The following is a 20,436-nucleotide window of genomic DNA, read 5'->3' as shown; positions in this document are numbered from 1 at the left end:
GCAAGAACAATATCGGCCCTATGACCAATCCCTGGGGGACACCACTGATGACCTTCATCCAAGAGGACTTCACACCATTCATACAAACTCTCTGTTCCCTGTCACTTAAGAAATTTTCTATCCAATTTCAGTCTTCCTTCTATATGTACTTTTGCAGTTTATAAATGAGTCTGGCACTTATATAGCGCTTTACACAGTGCTAGAAGACACTTTACAGCACAGAGAAAATAACAAAGAGCAAAGCAACTTTATTATAGAAAGATAAAAACTAAAAATAAACAAGAATATAAAATCAAACCACTGTGCCCTGTGATGGAATCACTACGATGACCGCTCCAAGATGGCAGCCGCATTTCTTGCGCCTCAGCAACCAAAGTGCCATCTGTATTTAGCTCCATACATTCCTCTTTATAATGTCTATGCTTTTTTCCCTACGGACAGACTTTTGTGCCGTTTCCGGTTTTGTGCCTTCGTCTACAGACATAAATAATAAATTTATTCCATCTGCAAAAGGCAAACTGCACGAGATCAGCTGATTTTTTGTTTTTACTCCACCCCTGCAGGGGACGGAAAATCACTTTCGCCACACACACACAGAGCCCAAATGTTGCTGTGGTACCGGAAACCTGAAAAGTAGTAGTTGATTGGATGTAGTATGTGTCAATCATTGGCTGTGACGTGTAGTTGAGGCCACACTGTCCCGCCCCCTCCACATTGAATGAAAGTGCATTAGTTCATCAGGCGAACGAAAGTCAAAACTATCTGCACTCTGAACTTATGTTAAAGTCTAATTCACAGGTATTAATTTATCTGCCTGGATTACATTACACACGGTGAACAGATAAAGTGAAGATATCCGTGGAAACGGAAGGTAAGAGACACTTGCTGGACTCACAGACCAAGTATTTCTGGTTAGACAGGTAGGTTAGCGAGTTAGCCCAACTGACCAGCCGGTTATATATTACTACGGTTTAAATGCCACGTACGAGAGTAAAGATTTATTAATCGTGCGCCTCAGCACTTACTCGGCGCTACAGTGTGATTTTATTGCCGGTGTCGGTGCTGTTGAGGTTAGCATACCGGCTAAATGACACATATGTTGCGTTAGCTTGCTAGCTAACCTGATGTGTGTGTGTGTGTGTGTGTGTGTGTGTGTGTGTGTGTGTCGCCGCAGACCGGGCTGTCGGAGCGGACTGTGTGCGGGGCGATGCAGCGGGTGGCCGGGCTGCTGGCGGCGGTGCTGTGGCTGCTGGGGCAGCGGTGCTCGGCGGACGGCGGGGCCCCCAGCCTCGCTGAACGGGTCATCTGGGCTGTAAATGCTGGAGGTGAAGCCCATGTCGACGTGCACGGGATTCATTTCAAGAAAGACCCCCTGGAAGGGAAAGTCGGCAAAGGTGAGTTGATCTTGTTCACTGCTTGGACATGCTGTCATACTGTGTGACGTCATTAAGCGTTGAACAGCAAGACTCAATCTAGGTGAGTTATGTTGACAATAACTTAAAATCAAGAAATGCTATCTTTTCCCTCACCAAATTATAAAAAATGCACATAATGAGAGTGAAGTGATAAGTTTGTGGTGAATCGGTTGCCAACCATGCATGGTTGATGGTTGCTTGATCAGTTAAGCCGTATGTAGGCCCACTGATGTCTGTGCTTATTCCCAATGTCATGTACTCTGGTGACCCCCGATTTATGTATTTGTTATCGGCACATGCGTGAAAAACGGAAAATTCTGTGCTGAGTTTACCATTTCTGTCTGCAGACCAAAATCAGGTTTAATGTGAATAAATTCTGATTTTTACCCGAGGCTAACATATGGCCATCGGGTATTGCAAAGACCTGGTGTCTGTCTGTCTGTCTGTTTGTCGGTTAAAATGTCACATTGTGTTTAATCTGTTCTGCTTTGTTTTTGAGTGGCAGGGAATGACAGCCAATCAGGGTAGAGCTGCACTGTGACATCAGTGGCTGGTCTCTTCAAAACCACTTTGCTTTGTGTTTATATGCATGTGTCTCACATATTATGTAAAAGGTGGCGAGAAATAAACACTTCTAAAACCGAAAACGCCGTTTTTGGAACCTAATAACACCTCTGAATTTATTTTGCGGACGTTATCATAGTGTCACGGGCATTAGCATGGTGTCGTCACAGGCTGGTAGCTAGTTGCAAAACTCTTTCGTTTGTTTGTAAATATATCCTCTTTGTCATATATTATGTAAAAGATAATGAGAAATAACCACTTCTAAAACTGAAAACGCTCTTTTTGTTACCTGATAACACGTTTTGCGGCATTGGCGTGCATGCTAACTTCCGCAAACTCAAAGCTAACTTTTTATGGAGATCAATCAATCAATCAATTTTTTTATATAGCGCCAAATCACAACAAACAGTTGCCCCAAGGCACTTTATATTGTAAGGCAAGGCCATACAATAATTATGTAAAACCCCAACGGTCAAAACGACCCCCTGTTATCAAGCACTTGGCTACAGTGGGAAGGAAAAACTCTCTTTTAACAGGAAGAAACCTCCAGCAGAACCAGGCTCAGGGAGGGGCAGTCTTCTGCTGGGACTGGTTGGGGCTGTCTCATTAATATCAGTAAATGCACAGAGGGTGATCTACAAATATTCCTTGATTTGCATGACTTCCACGTTTGTCAAAAGCTCATGCACACGCAAAACCTCCTGCAGTACTGTTCTGACTGATTACTACAGGGGCTTTATTGAACATGTACAGATTGTATGTAAGACAACAGGATCTTGATCATTAATGAAACAACTGCAAATTATAAAGATCACAAGGCTCATAATATAATAAAATACCTTCGGCCATATTATGGCCGAAGGTATTTTATTTTAGCATTGTGTTATATTATCTCTTAATGATATTGTTTCCCTGGATGTGCATATAGCAAATATGTATACAAATCTAGTACATGGTAATCTCAGTACACAAGATTGGTCGTGTGAAGCAGAAGCGGATGTGGATTTCTCTTGGATGGGTTTGTTTCTCTGTGAAGGTCAGAGCAGGTAGGTCAGTGACCTACACTCTCACTCAAAAACTCAATACACTGTTTAGAATGTTCTGAAACCTTAACTGCAGTGAAACAAAGGCCAAAGGGAGTCTTAGTGTTTTGAAACAATAATATATTGAGACTGTCGATATATTTCAAAACACTTCAGCTGATTTGGCTCCTCTGGTGTAGAAAGATTATGGTATGAACGTGAACACAGGTGAATGGACTATGTTTGCACTGTTTGTTTGTTGTTGTTTTTTTTTTTTATTTATTTAATGCAAAGTGATTCCAACTTTGCTTAGGGTTACTACAGCAGATAGAGTAACATCTGCTTATTGCATGCCCTATCTAGGCCCAACATCAGATGTGCATGAAGAATTGGGTGGCCTTGGACTAAGGACCTTCTGCTTGGGAGTCAGGCATGCTAACAGCTTGTACCACCATGTTGCATAAAAAAAATACTTGGATAACAATTAAAACAAATAGCTACTGCTCCTCCACATCAAAAGGAGTCAGTTGAGGTGGCTAGGGCATCTTTTCCGGATGCCCCCTGGACGCCTCGCTGGAGAGGTGTTCCGGGCACGTCCCATTGGGAGGAGGCCCCGGGGAAGACCCAGGAAACGCTGGAGGGACTACATCTCTCGGCTGGCTTGGGAACGCCTTGGGGTTCCCCCGGAGGAGCTGGGGGAGGTGTGTGTGGATCGGGAGGTCTGGGCGGCTTTGCTTGAGCTGCTGCCCCCGTGACCCGACTCCGGATAAAGCGGAAGAAAATGGATGGATGGATGGATGTTGACATTACATTGTTAATGGAAAGCTATGGTCTGTGCAGAGTCTGGCCATGCATCCTCAATAATATAGAAGAATATCCTCAGTAACAGCCAGCGATTTAACTGTGGTGACACTCTGTTGTCGCCTAAATCTGACCATGGAATTTTTTAAAAACCCATGAGGTTTCAATGAACCACAGCACAATTCCTGCATGTGGAAATAATACTAATTAAATAATAATTATACTGCATGAAGAACTCCAGTTATAAATTCAGCCATTTGCCAAATGAGCTGCTGTAATCACACACTAACAGTTTGCTGCCCTGAGGCACCAGGTCATCAGGAACAGGTTTAGCAGACACGTCACTCCGCACGTTGCCATTGTGCTGAACATGACAGATTACTTTACTGATAGTCATTGTTATCATGTATGTACATTGCTGTAAGGTAATGTTCAGATGTTATGGAAAAATACTATAAAACAATTTTGTGGTTCTTCAACCCTCTGGAATCCAAGGGTATTTTCTCAATTTTACCAGAGTTTCAGTAATTTCACTTTTAAGGTACTTTGTTTTAGTGATGTAATGCAGAATAGGTTGTGTTGCAACACAGTCTCAGCTTTCTGAACATGTCACACATGTACACTTTTCAGAAAATTAATTTGGCTCTAAAACTAAAAATCCAAAATGCATTTTTTTTTTTTTTTTTTTTTTTTTTTTTTGGAAAATTCTTCAGATCTTCATTTAAAATACACCTCTTCGTGTGGATGAACAGTTTTGGTGCTAGAAATGGGTTTACCAAATTTTGGGGGGGTCACTAAAGTAGTCTAATATATAAAGTAAATTGTAGATCAGTCCAAAATGAAAATATGTGATTTCAAATGTTGAGTGAAAATCCTGTTGGTCTCTGTATCCTACCAATTTAGTGATATAGATAAAATGACACTAAAGCCTGCATGCTACAGATCAAGCTTCATTTATTCATTTCATTTACATACCTTTATAGGGGGTGGATATGTTATTTCCTGATGACTCTTGTTTCTTAAAGCCACCCATGTTAATGATTCATATAAATCACTAATGTTCACTGTTATACCAGAAGAACTAAGGCAGGGATTTATGATCATTTTGAAATAGTAAAACTAATGTACTGTCACTTTTGTTAACCACAGAAACAGAAAGACTTGGTTGGATTAAAAACTCCAGGTCCTCCTTGCTGTGTACATCTAGACCAAATATTCACATAATGCTTATGTTTGTAGCTTTCTGGACATGACTAAAAATGTGTTCTGAAAATATCACACCAATCTAGATGGCATGATAATTTGGTTGTGTCTTTCTGCCTATTGTGAAATACTGAATAAAAATTTGTTTTCCAGTAGTTGAAAAGGCTATGTCACAAGTCCCATTATTTTGGAGTTTTCCCTAGTGAATGACAGGGCTGCCTCTATGCTACTTCATGTTGCAGAGACAAATCTGCCTGTTGTTTGTGCATACGAGGTCTGTCAATAAAGTAACGGTCCTTTTTATTTTTTTCAAAAACTATATGGATTTCATTCATATGTTTTTACGTCAGACATGCTTGAACCCTCGTGCGCATGCGTGAGTTTTTCCACGCCTGTCGGTGACGTCATTCGCCTGTGAGCACGCCCTGGGGAGGAGTGGTCCCGCCCCCTCGTCGGATTTTCATTGTCTGGAAATGGCGGAATGAAAAGGACTTTTTTTTTCAGAAGCTGTTAGAGACTGGCACCTGGAAACCATTCGAAAAATTAATCTGGCTTTCTGTGAAAATTTTACGGGCTTCACAGAGAGTAAGGTCTGTTACTACAGCTTTAAGGACCCCTTTAAGGACGTTCGGCGCGCCACGCTCCGAGCTGCGATGACGCGGCACAAGCCACCGGACCATTTCTAAACGGATGGCTCTGTGGATACGAGACCGTCATATGCTCTTTCTCTGGTTATCACAAGAGCTGGACATCAGCCATTTCCCGGCAGATTTCACTTTTAACAAGAGATTTTGTCATGGAAAGCCACGTGGAGGCTTCGTGCGTCACGACGGATTCACTTTGGAAGCGAGACAAAGGAACACCTCCATTTCGGTGTGTCAGAGGACAAGTTTAGACATGTCTATCTCGGCTTTCAATGCTTACCAGTCCAGTAAGTATCAGAGAAATTGTGGAGAGCTGGACATGGCCCAACTTGTCCTCTGACACGCAGAAACGGAGGTGTTCCTTTGTCTCGCTTCCAAAGCGAATCGGCCTTTACGCGTGAAGCCTCCGCGTGGCTTTCCATGAAAAAATCTCTTGTTAAAAGTGAAATCTGCCGGGAAATGGCTGATGTCCAGCTCTTGTGATAACCAGAGAAAGAGCACACAACGGTCTCGTATCCACAGAGCCATCCGTTTAGAAATGGTCCGGTGGCTTGTGCCGCGTCGTCGCAGCTCGGAGTGCGGCGCGCCGAGCGTCCTTAAAGGGGTCCTTAAAGCTGTAGAAACAGACCTTATTCTCTGTGAAGCCCGTAAAATTTTCACTGAAAGCCAGATTAATTTTTCGAATGGTTTCCAGGTGCCAGTCTCTAACAGCTTCTGAAAAAATTCTGATGGGAAAAAAAGTCCTTTTCATTCCGCCATATTGACAGACCTCGTATGCACTAAACAGCAGTTCAAGTATCCAGCCTTCTTGGAGAATCTGAGTGGAATACTGGAAAAGGTTCCTGCTGGAGGCTCCTTAGTTCTACTGGGGGACTTCAGTGCTCATGTGGGCAACAATGGAGAAACTTGGAGAGGGGTGATTGGGAGGAATGCCCCCGATTTGAATCAGAGTGGTGTTTTGTTGTTGAACTTCTGTGCTGGTCATGGATTGTCCATAACAAACACCTTCTTCGAGCACAAAGGTGTTCATAAGTAGGGATGGGTATCGATAAGATTTTATCGATATCGATACCATTATTGATTCCCTTATCGATACCACTTGTGAATTTTCTGTGTACTAAAAGTAGGCTTTACAGGTTTTCTATGTCAACATTTTATTGAGTCTTAAAGTAAATAAATTGCTCACTGGATCCTTGATCTATGGACATCAATAAAAATTAATAAAATCTGTACATTGTCACTGGATCCTTGATCTATGGATATAAATATAATAAACAAAATCTGTAGTTTTTGTCTAAAGCATTTCCTTTCAGATATAAATGACACAAATGTAACTCCATAGCCTCTGAGCTGAGCTCTTGCAGCTGGCTGCGCTGCATGTCAACATCAATGTATTTCATAAATAACGGAGGATGTCTCATTTTGGGAGAAAAAACAAAACTGTTTGGTCTGTTATAGATTGTTGTGTGTATTACAACATTTGGAAAGGGGTGTCATTTAATTTAAAATGGTGATTGACTTTGAAGTTATTCATTCTGACCAGAATCTATCCTGACTTGACTTGGCAGAGAGCCATGCAGCCTTTGGAGCTGTGCAAACAGAACGCAGGACGATTCTAATTTCTTGCCAGCAACAAGACGAGAGTCACAGTTAGTGATTTTAATATGCACAAAGGTGACACAATTGGCATCTTTAAATGGCTTTAAGGGGGTTAATGAAGAACTTGCAGGTCTGTTGCTTCTGAAAAGCAGAGAACCAGTGAAGCAGTGGGTCACAGCGCTGCTTCATTGCTTCAAGCATCAAGCAGACCTGCTGCAGAAGCAGTGGGTCTGCAATAAATGTAGAGAAATTATCATTTTACCGCTTAACACCTTAAAAAATAATGGCCACTCCAGCATAATGTGAACTGAAGGACCGACAAGGGAATCATTATCCAGCGACCGTGAGGCAGTCGGAGTCCGTGGACATTTTAAGTCGAGACTGAAAACCTATTTTTATTCTCTTTCTTATGAATAGTTTTTATTTTTTATCTGTTTTATTCTTTTACTTCTGTTTTTAATTATGTATTAGAATTTTTATATTCATTTTTAATTATTTAAATTTTATGTTAAATTGTTTCATGTAAGGCGCCTTGAGACGGCTTTTGCTGTGATCTTGTGCTGAGCTGCAGGTCAGAAATATATGTATATGTGTACACAAATATATATATATATATATATATATATATATATATATATATATAATTGTGTGTGTGTTTATATGCAGGGTTCTAGCTAGCGCAAATGTGCATTACGGCCCGTTACACTATCATTTTGGACCGTTACGCCTATTTTGGACAGTTACGATTTTCATTACAGCGACTGTAATCAACTGTTTCTGCAGCGCGACTCCAGTTTGAAACGTGAATCGAAGCAATGCTTCAATTCAATGGCTCGTGGCTCTTTGATTCGCTGCTCTTCAGAAGCGGTAAGTCCGCTTCTTAACCCCTCTGAAAGCCATTAAAATATCACGAGTCACTTTTGTGTGGATTAAAGTCACTAACTGGGACTCTGGTCTTGTTGTAGTCAAGAATCGAGAATCGTCCTCCGTTCCGGGCTGCTAGGCGTTGTGTTCACTGCACGTTGATTATTTCAAAGCGTCACAGAGTATTGCCTCGTTTCTGCTTAAAACTGACTTTAGAATGATTTAAGAGGTTTTACTTTGTCATCTGATGGTTAATAATCATATTAATCCATTTGATCGCTTTGGGTGAAGAGACTCGGTCTCAGACAAGCTGCTGAGCTCCGAAATGACGCATGCACAGTGGAAGCAGGGCGGACCAATTTTATGGGGGTCCCCTTGGACTGCAACACCAGAAGTGAAGAACCCAAACTTCTCTCGCACATGCACAGCAAAACCTCAGCCCCCGAGATCAGAAGTTGGCATTCCATTTCTTTTCTTCCATGGTCAGATGTATGACGGAAATGTACATGTAACTGTTTTCTTTTCAATGAATGTTGTGAGCTCATGATTTAGTACCTGATTTCCCAATATTTTGGAATCATGGTATGTAAAAGTTAAAAATATCATGGTCTAATTAATTTGGTATATTTACACAGACAACAAAGGCCCTTTATAAGCCCATAATGCAAAAGCCTAAGGGGGGGGGCATTGCTGCTCCTGGGCCCCCCACCTGGGTGCCGCCTGGGTGGCCCATGAAGCCCCAGCTTTTTAAGGTGATTCTTCCATCCTGTTACTCTGTTCAAAAATCCTGGTGAGAACCCTGACAGTTAATCTGTAAAACACAGCAACTAAAGTTTCTTCCTTCTTTCTGCGGTTGGCTGTGCCAGTCGAGTGTGTGTGGCACGAAGTGTGAGTGAGTTCCAAAATGAACAGTTCTGCTCGTTTTAATGTGTGTGTGTGTGTGTGGGGTGGGGGGGTTTGACACTTCAGAGCCCTCTGTTGTGAACTTGGGTTGTCTTCGTGGTGCAGTTAAATTTATTTTTATTTTTTTAAATTTGTTTTACTTCCAGAACACTGCCACATGGTTAAGACACAAGTAAGTTCCCTCAGCTGCTCCCTTGTTTTTCACTTGGGGTCACCACAGCAGGTCCGAGGCAGGTTTGCATGTTGATTTTACGCCAGATGCTCTTCCCGACTCAACTCCACATTACATGGAGAAAATCAGGACACATGTCCATGAGACAAATATGTTTGGGTGCATTGTGGGGAAAACCTGAATGTGTCACATAGTCTGTAAACAGCATTTTGATTTTTTTTTTTTTTTTTTTGGGTGGGGGCAGTGATAGTTTTTGTAGTGTTGCTTCTGTTCATCACCCAGATGAAATAAACTATTGAAGTTGTTCTTGTTGTGTCAGCGCTCAGCTGGAGTTTAACAGAAGTGTCACCTTCATTTAGAAATTACAGTTTTCAGAGCCCATAAGTAATTGGCCAAACTAAATCTAAAGAGCTTTTTTTTAAAAAAAAACAAATCATTTGTTTTCACCACTTTCACAGTTTCCTTTCGATGGGTCGGGGGATGGATACATAATATACATGCATTTTAAGTGAATAAATAGGTCATGAATAAATGGTGGAGGAGCCATTTCTCATGAACTGAGTGACTGTGCAAGAAGGAGATGGTGTGAGGGAAGACAGCCAGACAACTCTGGAGTTACAGCCTTCTGTGGCTGTGATTGGAGAAATTGTCAGTGCAACTGTTGCAATTGTATAGGTTCATGCTTAAGCGGGTATTGAATAGTTAATGTTAATATAGTCACTATTAAATAACTCAGGTTTGGGTAAAAAAAACAAAAACAAACCTTGATCATTATTTGAAGCAGTTGCTTAAGAGGGGTGAATGGAAAAATTAGGTCATGAGATATCGCTAACATCAGCACCTTACAGCTCCCAGATTCTGAGGGTGACTGATATTACTCAAAGTACACTTTCAGCAGAAATGACTTTTGGGTTACAGCCACTGAACAACAAAATGTTTAGTCAGCCTGGAGGAGCGCCGCCTCATCTTGTTTGTGGAGGAAGCAGGTGGTGAAATGATCACGGGTCCTGTAGAGCAGAGCTACAGCACAGAGCAGGGGTGTAGTACGGACTACACCCCCGTTCACCAGTGTGGCCGGACTGCTGTTGGAGTAAGAACATATGTGAGAATTGACACAGTAAAGAAAGTCATTGTCATTCACATTTTAAACTGTAAGTCAGGAATATGTTATGCACATGTGTATCCAGCCAACCAGAGCTGCCCATCCTGAGACCGTCATGGGCATGGGATTTCCAAACCCAAAAATAGGGGCACATGGCGCACCCCCTTGTTTTGGTTGTGCACCCCCTTGCAGAAATGCACATTTTTTAAAAGTGTTATTCCAGCATACGGCCTGCCCCTCAGTGATCGATTCTTCTGTTAAAACATAACATTGATGCCAAGAAATAGCAAGCCCATGAGTGCAAAACCAATGTTTGTATACGGATTTCCGTCTTTGTTTCCATGTTCCATTTATATCGTCATATAAAACCACTAACTTAAGATATATTATTTTTGACACAAAACCCACTCCTCTCAAAACATGTCCCTGTGCAGTAAATCAAACATACCCCTCTCTTCTTCTGTGGCGTATCACAGCAGCCTGCATCCTTATTGTTGCATTACTGCCACCTGCTGCATCAGTACGTTATAGCAGCACTAAATCTTCACTGAGTGAGATTCTTCAAGCCAACACTGTAGCTGCCTCTTGGATGAAATAAATCAGATGTAGAGTTTCATACGGGTGCCGATTTATTCCTTCTTGTTCACATGCACCGTGAAAACTACAGAAAACAGAAAAATGCAAAAAAACAAACATTGCTATAGTTACACATACAAATGTTCCAAATATGAGTCATACGTTAATGAAATATGCTCTTAAACAATAATAAGGATTAAACATAACACATCACATGCTTCCTTTGAATTAAATAAAATTTTAAATCTGTCATGTACCGCTTCACTTATAAACAAATGACCAATGAGATTAATAGATTAACCCCATTCTGTTACACAGTTAGAGGTAGGGATGGGTATTGATAAGATTTTATCTATCGATGCCATTATCAATTTTGCTTATCGATCCAATTCCTTATCGATACCTTATCGATGTACTAAAAGTAGGCTTTACAGTTTTTCTATGTCAACAACATTTTAAATTGGTCACTGGATCCTTGATCTCTGGACATAAATAAAAATAAGTAAAATCTGTAGTTTTTGTCAAAAGCATTTCCTTTCAGACATTTTGGCATGAATGTCTTTCCGTACCTCTGAGCAGAGCCCAGCCGGCTGCTGCACGTCAGCACAGGACGTCTCATTTTGGGAGGAAAAAAAAGTTTTGATCGATTGCAGTTTGTTTGTATTCCAACATTTGGAAAGAGGTGTCATTTGATTTAAACAGCATTTCGCTTTGAAGTTATTAATTCCGACTGAACTCTATCATTCTAACTTGACTCGGCAGAGAGCCGCACAGCATTTGGAGCTGTGTGAACAGAACGGAGGACGATTCTCGTTTCTTTCTCGCAACTAAACAGCAGTCCCAGTTAGTGACTTTAATCTGCACAGAAGTGACTCACGATTGACATATTCAGAGATGAAAATGGTGAAAAACAAAAAAGCTGAAACCCAAAATTACCCCCCAACACCACCTGCACGAAAAAGTTTGAATTCTAGAAGCTCTGGAATGCAATCTGGGACTATTCCAGACAATAAACTGCAGTGAGTGCAGCATCCATTTAGGTGAGAAAAAAACCTAACTTTCCTTATTCAAATTCATTCCAGTAGTATTCTGCTCTTACTAGGATGCAGCAGTTTTCTACCTTGACAGATAGTTCTGGAGGAAATCACTGAAGAAATGAACAAATTGAAAATATGGTTTGACTGAGACAAATTGTCATTAAACTTAAATAAAACAGGGATGACGTGGAGGTGTAAGAGTCACTGGGCATTCACAGGAAACATTTATTTCTATATTTATTTATGTTCATTGTTAGTTGGTTTTATCTTTTCTGTTGTTGTTTCATAAGGTTCTTTTTGTCTCTTTCTCTAAAATTGTAGCATTATTAGTTATTACTATTATAGCTGTTGTTGCTATTATTATTAATAATATATAAACAAAAATAAATTGAAAAAATATTGCAGTTTGTAATACATTTAACTCTTTTACAACAACAAAAGCTGAGCCATTACAAATGCACACAAATGTGTTGAGATGCAAACAGCTTAATGCTAACTTTAACATTGAAAATGCCATAAACATGCTAACGCTTTAGCATTGGTCCCGTTTCTAAGTTATAAAATCCATCTATCAACTGTTTCAGAAGACCATAACAGGTCGGCTTAACATAAAAAGGTAAATATTACTCACAGACATATGCTCTTTGGGGTTTTAGTGGGGAAAAATTATGATAAAGCGAAATAAAACCAAGAATCAACGAAGCAGCGGGTCGGATCAATGCTTCATTGCTTCAAGCTTCAAAGAAGAGCCGCGCTGCAGAAACGGTCGATTACAGACCCTGCAGGGTCTGTAATCAACCTAGAGACATGATCATTTTCCCGACAAACACCCCCAAAAACAACGGCTGCGCTGAAGGACACATAAGGGAATCATTAAGCAAAAAGGCTATTGATGTCGGTGGATCGAATCATTTCTTAACGATACCCGAAAAGAACCGGTTCTCGATACCCGACCCTAGTTAGAGGTGAATAATCAAGATGGACAGTCAACCTTTTCCGTACCTCATTTCGCCATCCAATGGCCACTATCTTAAAGCATTGGAAAACAGCCATCATTGCTAGCACACTCTTTAGCTCGACATGTGTTTCACCATGCACTGTCTCACTCTGGCAGTAAGAAGCATGACAATGGCATGAATCACCACAAACGTTACAAAATTTGGAGAAACAAACAGGATAAATAACTTATTAATTTACCTCTGACGATGTACGAGCAGAATTTATGTGGAGAAAGAGCAAACGTTTGCATCTCAAAAACGTGCCAGAAGGAGAAGAAAAGAAGAAAGTGCTCTTCAAATTAAAAGCACAGCCAACACTAAAGCAAATCACATGCGCTTCAAAATAATGCACAGCCAAACATAACGTGACAAAACCACATCCTCTGATACAAAATTAAATGAATAAACAGTAGCATATGAGAACATTAATAAAGTACAGAATGTATCTGCCATTTACACTCCCACCAAATCCTGTGATGAATGAACAAACATGCAAGACATAAATGAATTGCACAGGATTTCTTGCAACTAATAAATGAGAAACTGCCTGCTGAGCTATCACAGGTGTGAGTCTGGGTTCTGCTGGAGGTTTCTTCCTGTTAAAAGGGAGTTTTTCCTTCCCACTGTTGCCAAGTGCTTGCTCACAGGGGGTCGTTTTGACCTTTGGGACTTTTCCGTAATTATTGTATGGCCTTGCCTTACAATATAAGGTGCCTTGGGGCAACTGTTTGTTGTGATTTGGTGCTATATAAATAAAATTGATTGATTGATACATAATAAAACAGTGTGCGCATAGTGGTTATCAGTTTGTTCTTATCAATTACCTTACCAATTATCAATTATCTTACCTTGACTCGATGAACTAAGTTGTCACTATCCTGGACAACCACAACTACTCATCCTAGTTGCGAGTGACTTCTTGGAAGGTTGTCGTCTTTGATAATGACAGTATTGTTCACCTTGAGGTTGCGCTGCAGTAGGTGCCATTTCTGTCTTGTGGATATGTTCATCAGATACTCTTTTCTCCACCGACCCCAGAACTGTTCTATGAGATACTGTACTCTCCCCCATCTCTTTGTCGCATACAGATCCTCCTTCACAAGCACTCCTGGGGGAGGAAGAGCAACTTTAGACTTCATCATATTGAGGTGATTCGGTGTTATAGGCTCCACTGTTTGTTAAAGGGTGGCTGTTGACAATCGCCGTGGCTTCATACAGCAATGTTCTGAGAGAAGCATCATCCAGTTGACCTGGGCACTGTGCAGAGGTGGCGTTCAACACATTTCTGACTGTTCTGATTTGTCTTTCCCAAACACACCTGCATGACTGGCAGAGGGGGCGTTGAAGACAAATTCACACTGCTTCTCAGTAAGGAAGACTTCCAGTAACTTGGTGTCACATTGAGAGTTTCCTTGAACTCATTTCTGGCGCCAACAAAATTGGAGCCTTGGTCACAGTACAGTTATCGAACAGCTCCTCTGATGCTAATAAAACATCTCAGTGTGCTGATGAATCAGTCTGTCAACTGATCTTTAAGCATTTCAGTATGGGGATAGCTCTAGAGTACAAACATGTAAAAATCAAGCCATATCTTTTACACTCTTTGCGGGCATTCTTTACAACAAATGGACCAAAACAGTCCATGCCACTGTACGTGAAGTGCGCTGAGGCTTCGATACGTTCTTTAGGGAGTTCAGCCATTTGCTGGTTCTCTGTTGGCCGCTGAAGTTTGCGGCAAAACACACAGGTGTGTATTAACTTAGCAACCAGCTTACTCTCGCCAGTGACCCAGAATCCATTGCTCCTAAGCTCCATTTGTGTCTGGCTTCGACCTTGATGCAATGTTTTAGCATGATAGTGGGACACACTCAGCTTAGTAATGTGGCTGTTGTTTGGTAGGATGACTGGGTGCTTGACTTTGCGACAGAGAGAAGCCTTTTTTAATCTCCCACCAATACAGACAAGTCCTTGAGACAGGATGGGGCCAAGACTGAAAGTAGCACTTGCGCTTGGAAGGTTATTTTTACCTTGAAGGGCCTTAATCTCATGGGAGAAGGCCTGCTGCTGTACGATTTTTATCACTGCATCAGCAGCCTTCTCATGCTCCTCGACAGTCACATGATTGCTGTGTTTTTGTCTAGACTTCAGTCTCTTTTGATTCTTTCCACAACCTTGAGAAGCCTTGTCCAAGAAGAAAACCGACTAAGACGACTAAGGTTGTCATTACTGCCATTACTGACTTCGGTTGCAAGCACCTGAATTGTCTTGACTTCAGGATCACCAAGTAATTCTGTTGGAGCAGTGGGTGTTAGATATAATTCACATTCCCAGTGAATTTTGGTCCTCTCAGCCTGTTGGTTGAGTGAATGTCTGAAGCACAAAGACCTCGGGATGCATTATCGGCTGGGTTTTCTGAGGTATCCACATAATGCCACTGACTGGGGTTGCTGTTATCTCTGATCAGCTGAACGCAATTTGCTACAAATATGTGGAATCTACGGGCTACATTGTTGATGTACCCTAGCACATCTCGTGAATCTGTCCAGAAAACCTCTTGATCAACCTTCATGTCAAGTTCACCTTTTAGCATAATGCTAATCATTGTAGACACCACCACTGTCATGAGTTCCAGTTTCCGGATACTTGTGACCTTTGAGGGTGCAACCCTTGCTTTTGCTAAGACAAGACTGCAGTGAACCTCATTGTTGTCATTATGGTACCTGAGGTAAGAGCAAACACCATGCCCCACGCAGCTGGCATCTGAAAAATGATGTAACTCTACTCTGATGTTATGGAAGTCATGTGGATGGTAACATCTTGGGATTGAGGCCTCTTTCAGCTGGTGGGGGCCATTCATCCATTCCTCCCACCGTGGCTTTATATCCTCTGGCAGTGGACCATCCCATCTAATACCTCGGTGGCACAGTTCTTGAAGGATAAGTTTTCCACTGAGGCTGAATGGGGCGATGAATCCCAGCAGATCATAAAGAGAGGCAATGACAGACAAGCAACTGCGACGAGTTGGTGGTTGCTGATTCTTCAAGCTGATGCCAAAGCTGAAAGTGTCATTTTTTTACAGACCATTGAATGCCGAGGGCTCGCTGAGATGGGATTGAGTCAAAACTTACATTCTGTGTTTGCTGCTCTTCCTGAGGGTTTTAGGAGGTGAGGGTTCTTTCCTCATTTGAGTTGAATTTATGAAGGCGTAAGCCTCCTCTTTTACACAACTCTTGGGACTCAGTGATCAGTTTTTTTTTGGCATCTGCGATTGATGGAACGCTGATTAGCCCATCGTCTACATAGAAGTTTTTCTCCACAAATGTTGATGCTAATGGATAGTCAGCCTTGTGTTGCTATGGCAGGTGTCTCAAGCCAAAATTGGCGCATCCTGGAGACGAAGCAGCTCCGAAGAGATGAACAGCCATTCTATACTCCTGTGGTTCCTTCTCCAAATCACCACCTTCCCACCAGAGGAATTTGAGATAATTCAGGAGTGACGGAAAACTGATAAAATTGTCAGTTAAGACAGTTCGTCCCTACATCTACAATTGCAAGTACACGGTCGGTTTTTAATGCAGTGCCGCCTGAGGAAGGTCACGGGCATTCAATGTTGGTTTTCGGCCTTACTGCTTACGTGTAGAAAGTTCTCCAGATTCTCTGAATCTTCTGATTATATTATAGACTGTAGATGATGGAATCCCTAAATTCCTTGAAATTGAACATTGAGAAACATTGTTATTAAACTGTTTTTTCACGCAGTTGTTCACAAAGTGGTGATCCTCACCAAATCTTTGCTTGTTAACGGCTGAGCCTTTTGGGGATGCTGCTTTTATACCCAATCATGACACTCACCTGTTTCCAGTTAACCTGTTCACCTGTGGAATGTTCCAAACAGGTGTTCTTTGAGCATTCATCAGCTTTCCCAGTCATTTCTTGCCCCTTCCCAGCTTTTTTGAAACATGTTGCAGGCATCCATGTCAAAATGAGCAGATATTTGCACAAAAACAAAAAAGTCTGTCAGTTTGAACATTAAATATCTTGTCTTTGTGGTGTACTCAATTGAATATAGGTTGAAGAGGAATTGCAAACCATTGTATTCTGTTTTTATTTAGATTTCACACAACGTCCCAACTTCATTGGAATTGGGGTTGTATTATCCAGTCTTCTCTTGCACGCCTCTGTCGTGTTTTTGCAGTAGCTGAACACAGACTGTGGAAGAAGTTCCAGATTTATGTACCATTTCTGGCGACAGTGGCAAGGAAAAACTCCCTTTTAACAGGAAGAAACCTCCAGCAGAACCAGGCTCAGGGAGGGGCAGTCTTCTGCTGGGACTGGTTGGGGCTGAGGGAGAGAACCAGGAAAAAGACATGCTGTGGAGGGGAGCAGAGATCAATCACTAATGATTAAATGCAGAGTGGTGCATACAGAGCAAAAAGAGAAAGAAACACTCAGTGCATCATGGGAACCCCCCAGCAGTCTAAGTCTATAGCAGCATAACTAAGGGATGGTTCAGGGTCACCTGATCCAGCCCTAACTATAAGCTTTAGCAAAAAGGAAAGTTTTAAGCCTAATCTTAAAAGTAGAGAGGGTGTCTGTCTCCCTGATCCAAATTGAGAGCTGCTTCCAGAGGAGAGGAGCCTGAAAGCTGAAGGCTCTGCCTCCCATTCTACTCTTAAAAACCCTAGGAACTACAAGTAAGCCTGCAGTCTGAGAGCGAAGCGCTCTATTGGGGTGATATGGTACTATGAGGTCCCTAAGATAAGATGGGACCTGATTATTCAAAACCTTATAAGTAAGATGAAGAATTTTAAATTCTATTCTAGAATTAACAGGAAGCCAATGAAGAGAGGCCAATATGGGTGAGATATGCTCTCTCCTTCTAGTCCCTGTTAGTACTCTAGCTGCACCATTTTGAATTAACTGAAGGCTTTTCAGGGAACTTTTAGGACAACCTGATAATAATGAATTATAATAGTCCAGCCTAGAGGAAATAAATGAATGAATTAGTTTTTCAGCATCACTCTGAGACAAGACCTTTCTAATTTTAGAGATATTGTGCAAATGCAAAAAAGCAGTCCTACATATTTGTTTAATATGCGCGTTGAATGACATATCAATCAATCAATCAATTTTTTTTTATATAGCGCCAAATCACAACAAACAGTTGCCCCAAGGCGCTTTATATTGTAAGGCAAGGCCATACAATAATGATGTAAAACCCCAACGGTCAAGACGACCCCCTGTGAGCAAGCACTTGGCTACAGTGGGAAGGAAAAACTCCCTTTTAACAGGAAGAAACCTCCAGCAGAACCAGGCTCAGGGAGGGGCAGTCTTCTGCTGGGACTGGTTGGGGCTGAGGGAGAGAACCAGGAAAAAGACATGCTGTGGAGGGGAGCAGAGATCGATCACTAATGATTAAATGCAGAGTGGTGCATACAGAGCAAAAAGAGAAAGAAACAGTGCATCATGGGAACCCCCCAGCAGTCTACGTCTATAGCAGCATAACTAAGGGATGGTTCAGGGTCACCTGATCCAGCCCTAACTATAAGCTTTAGCAAAAAGGAAAGTTTTAAGCCTAATCTTAAAAGTAGAGAGGGTGTCTGTCTCCCTGATCTGAATTGGGAGCTGGTTCCACAGGAGAGGAGCCTGAAAGCTGAAGGCTCTGCCTCCCATTCTACTCTTACAAACCCTAGGAACTACAAGTAAGCCTGCAGTCTGAGAGCGAAGCGCTCTATTGGGGTGATATGGTACTACGAGGTCCCTAAGATAAGATGGGACCTGATTATTCAAAACCTTATAAGTAAGAAGAAGAATTTTAAATTCTATTCTAGAATTAACAGGAAGCCAATGAAGAGAGGCCAATATGGGTGAGATATGCTCTCTCCTTCTAGTCCCCGTCAGCACTCTAGCTGCAGCATTTTGAATTAACTGAAGGCTTTTTAGGGAACTTTTAGGACAACCTGATAATAATGAATTACAATAGTCCAGCCTAGAGGAAATAAATGCATGAATTAGTTTTTCAGCATCACTCTGAGACAAGACCTTTCTGATTTTAGAGATATTGCGTAAATGCAAAAAAGCAGTCCTACATATTTGTTTAATATGCGCTTTGAATGACATATCCTGATCAAAAATGACTCCAAGATTTCTCACAGTATTACTAGAGGTCAGGGTAATGCCATCCACAGTAAGGATCTGGTTAGACACCATGTTTCTAAGATTTGTGGGGCCAAGTACAATAACTTCAGTTTTATCTGAGTTTAAAAGCAGGAAATTAGAGGTCATCCATGTCTTTATGTCTGTAAGACAATCCTGCAGTTTAGCTAATTGGTGTGTGTCCTCTGGCTTCATGGATAGATAAAGCTGAGTATCATCTGCGTAACAATGAAGATTTAAGCAATGCTGTCTAATAATACTGCCTAAGGGAAGCATGTATAAAGTGCATAAAATTGGTCCTAGCACAGAACCTTGTGGAACTCCATAATTAACCTTTGTCTGTGAAAAAGATTCCCCATGTACATGAACAAATTGTAATCTATTAGATAAATATGATTCAAACCACAGCAAATACCGGCATCACTGAAAGCAGCCAAAGAGAACGATATGTCTTTGGGATGGTTATGAGTAATTTTTTCTCTAATAGTTAAAATTTTATTAGCAAAGAAAGTCATGAAGTCATTACTAGTTGAAGTTAAAGGAATACTCGGCTCAATAGAGCTCTGACTCTTTGTCAGCCTGGCTACAGTGCTGAAAAGAAACCTGGGGTTGTTCTTATTTTCTTCAATTAGTGATGAGTAGTAAGATGTCCTAGCTTTACGGAGGGCTTTTTTATAGAGCAACAGACTCTTTTTCCAGGCTAAGTGAAGATCTTCGAAATTAGTGAGATGCCATTTCCTCTCCAACTTATGGGTTATCTGCTTTAAGCTGCGGGTTTGTGAGTTATACCACAGAGTCAGGCACTTCTGATTTAAGGCTCTCTTTTTCAGAGGAGCTACAGCATCCAAAGTTGTCCTCAAAGAGGATATAAAACTATTGACGAGATAATCTATCTCACTCTCAGAGTTTAGGTAGCTACTCTGCCCTGTGTTGGTATATGGCATTAGAGAACATAAAGAAGGAATCATATCCTTAAACCTAGTTACAGCGCTTTCTGAAAGACTTCTACTGTAATGAAACTTATTCCCCACTACTGGGTAGTCCATCAGAGTAAATGTAAATGTTATTAAGAAATGATCAGACAGAAGGGGGTTTTCAGGGAATACTATTAAGTCTTCAATTTCCATACCATAAGTCAGAACAAGATCTAAGGTATGATTAAAGTGGTGGGTGGACTCATTTACATTTTGAGCAAAGCCAATCGAGTCTAACAATAGATTAAATGCAGTGTTGCGGCTGTCATTCTCAGCATCTGTGTGGATGTTAAAATTGCCCACTATAATTATCTTACCTGAGCTAAGCACTAAGTCAGACAAAAGGTCTGAAAATTCACAGAGAAACTCACAGTAACGACCAGGAGGACGATAGATAACAACAAAT

At 41.3% G+C, this 20,436-nt stretch overlaps 1 protein-coding gene across 1 annotated transcript in view; it reads left to right on the top strand.

Annotated features, from left to right (window-relative positions):
• The first annotated feature begins 683 nt into the window (after positions 1-683).
• The window catches only part of mlec (malectin), a 41,077-nt gene continuing 21,324 nt past the window's right edge, over positions 684-20,436 (top strand). The window contains exons 1-2 of the mRNA XM_034169689.1: positions 684-871; positions 1,175-1,394. Coding sequence (XP_034025580.1) covers positions 1,208-1,394 — 187 coding nt within the window. The 5' untranslated portion in view covers positions 684-871; positions 1,175-1,207. The remainder of the gene's footprint in view (positions 872-1,174; positions 1,395-20,436) is intronic.

The sequence above is a fragment of the Thalassophryne amazonica genome, chromosome 5, assembly GCF_902500255.1.
Source record: "Thalassophryne amazonica chromosome 5, fThaAma1.1, whole genome shotgun sequence".
Classification (NCBI taxonomy): domain Eukaryota; kingdom Metazoa; phylum Chordata; class Actinopteri; order Batrachoidiformes; family Batrachoididae; genus Thalassophryne; species Thalassophryne amazonica.
Note: the sequence above shows the minus strand (reverse complement) of the source record. Positions and strands in the feature narration are given on the sequence as shown.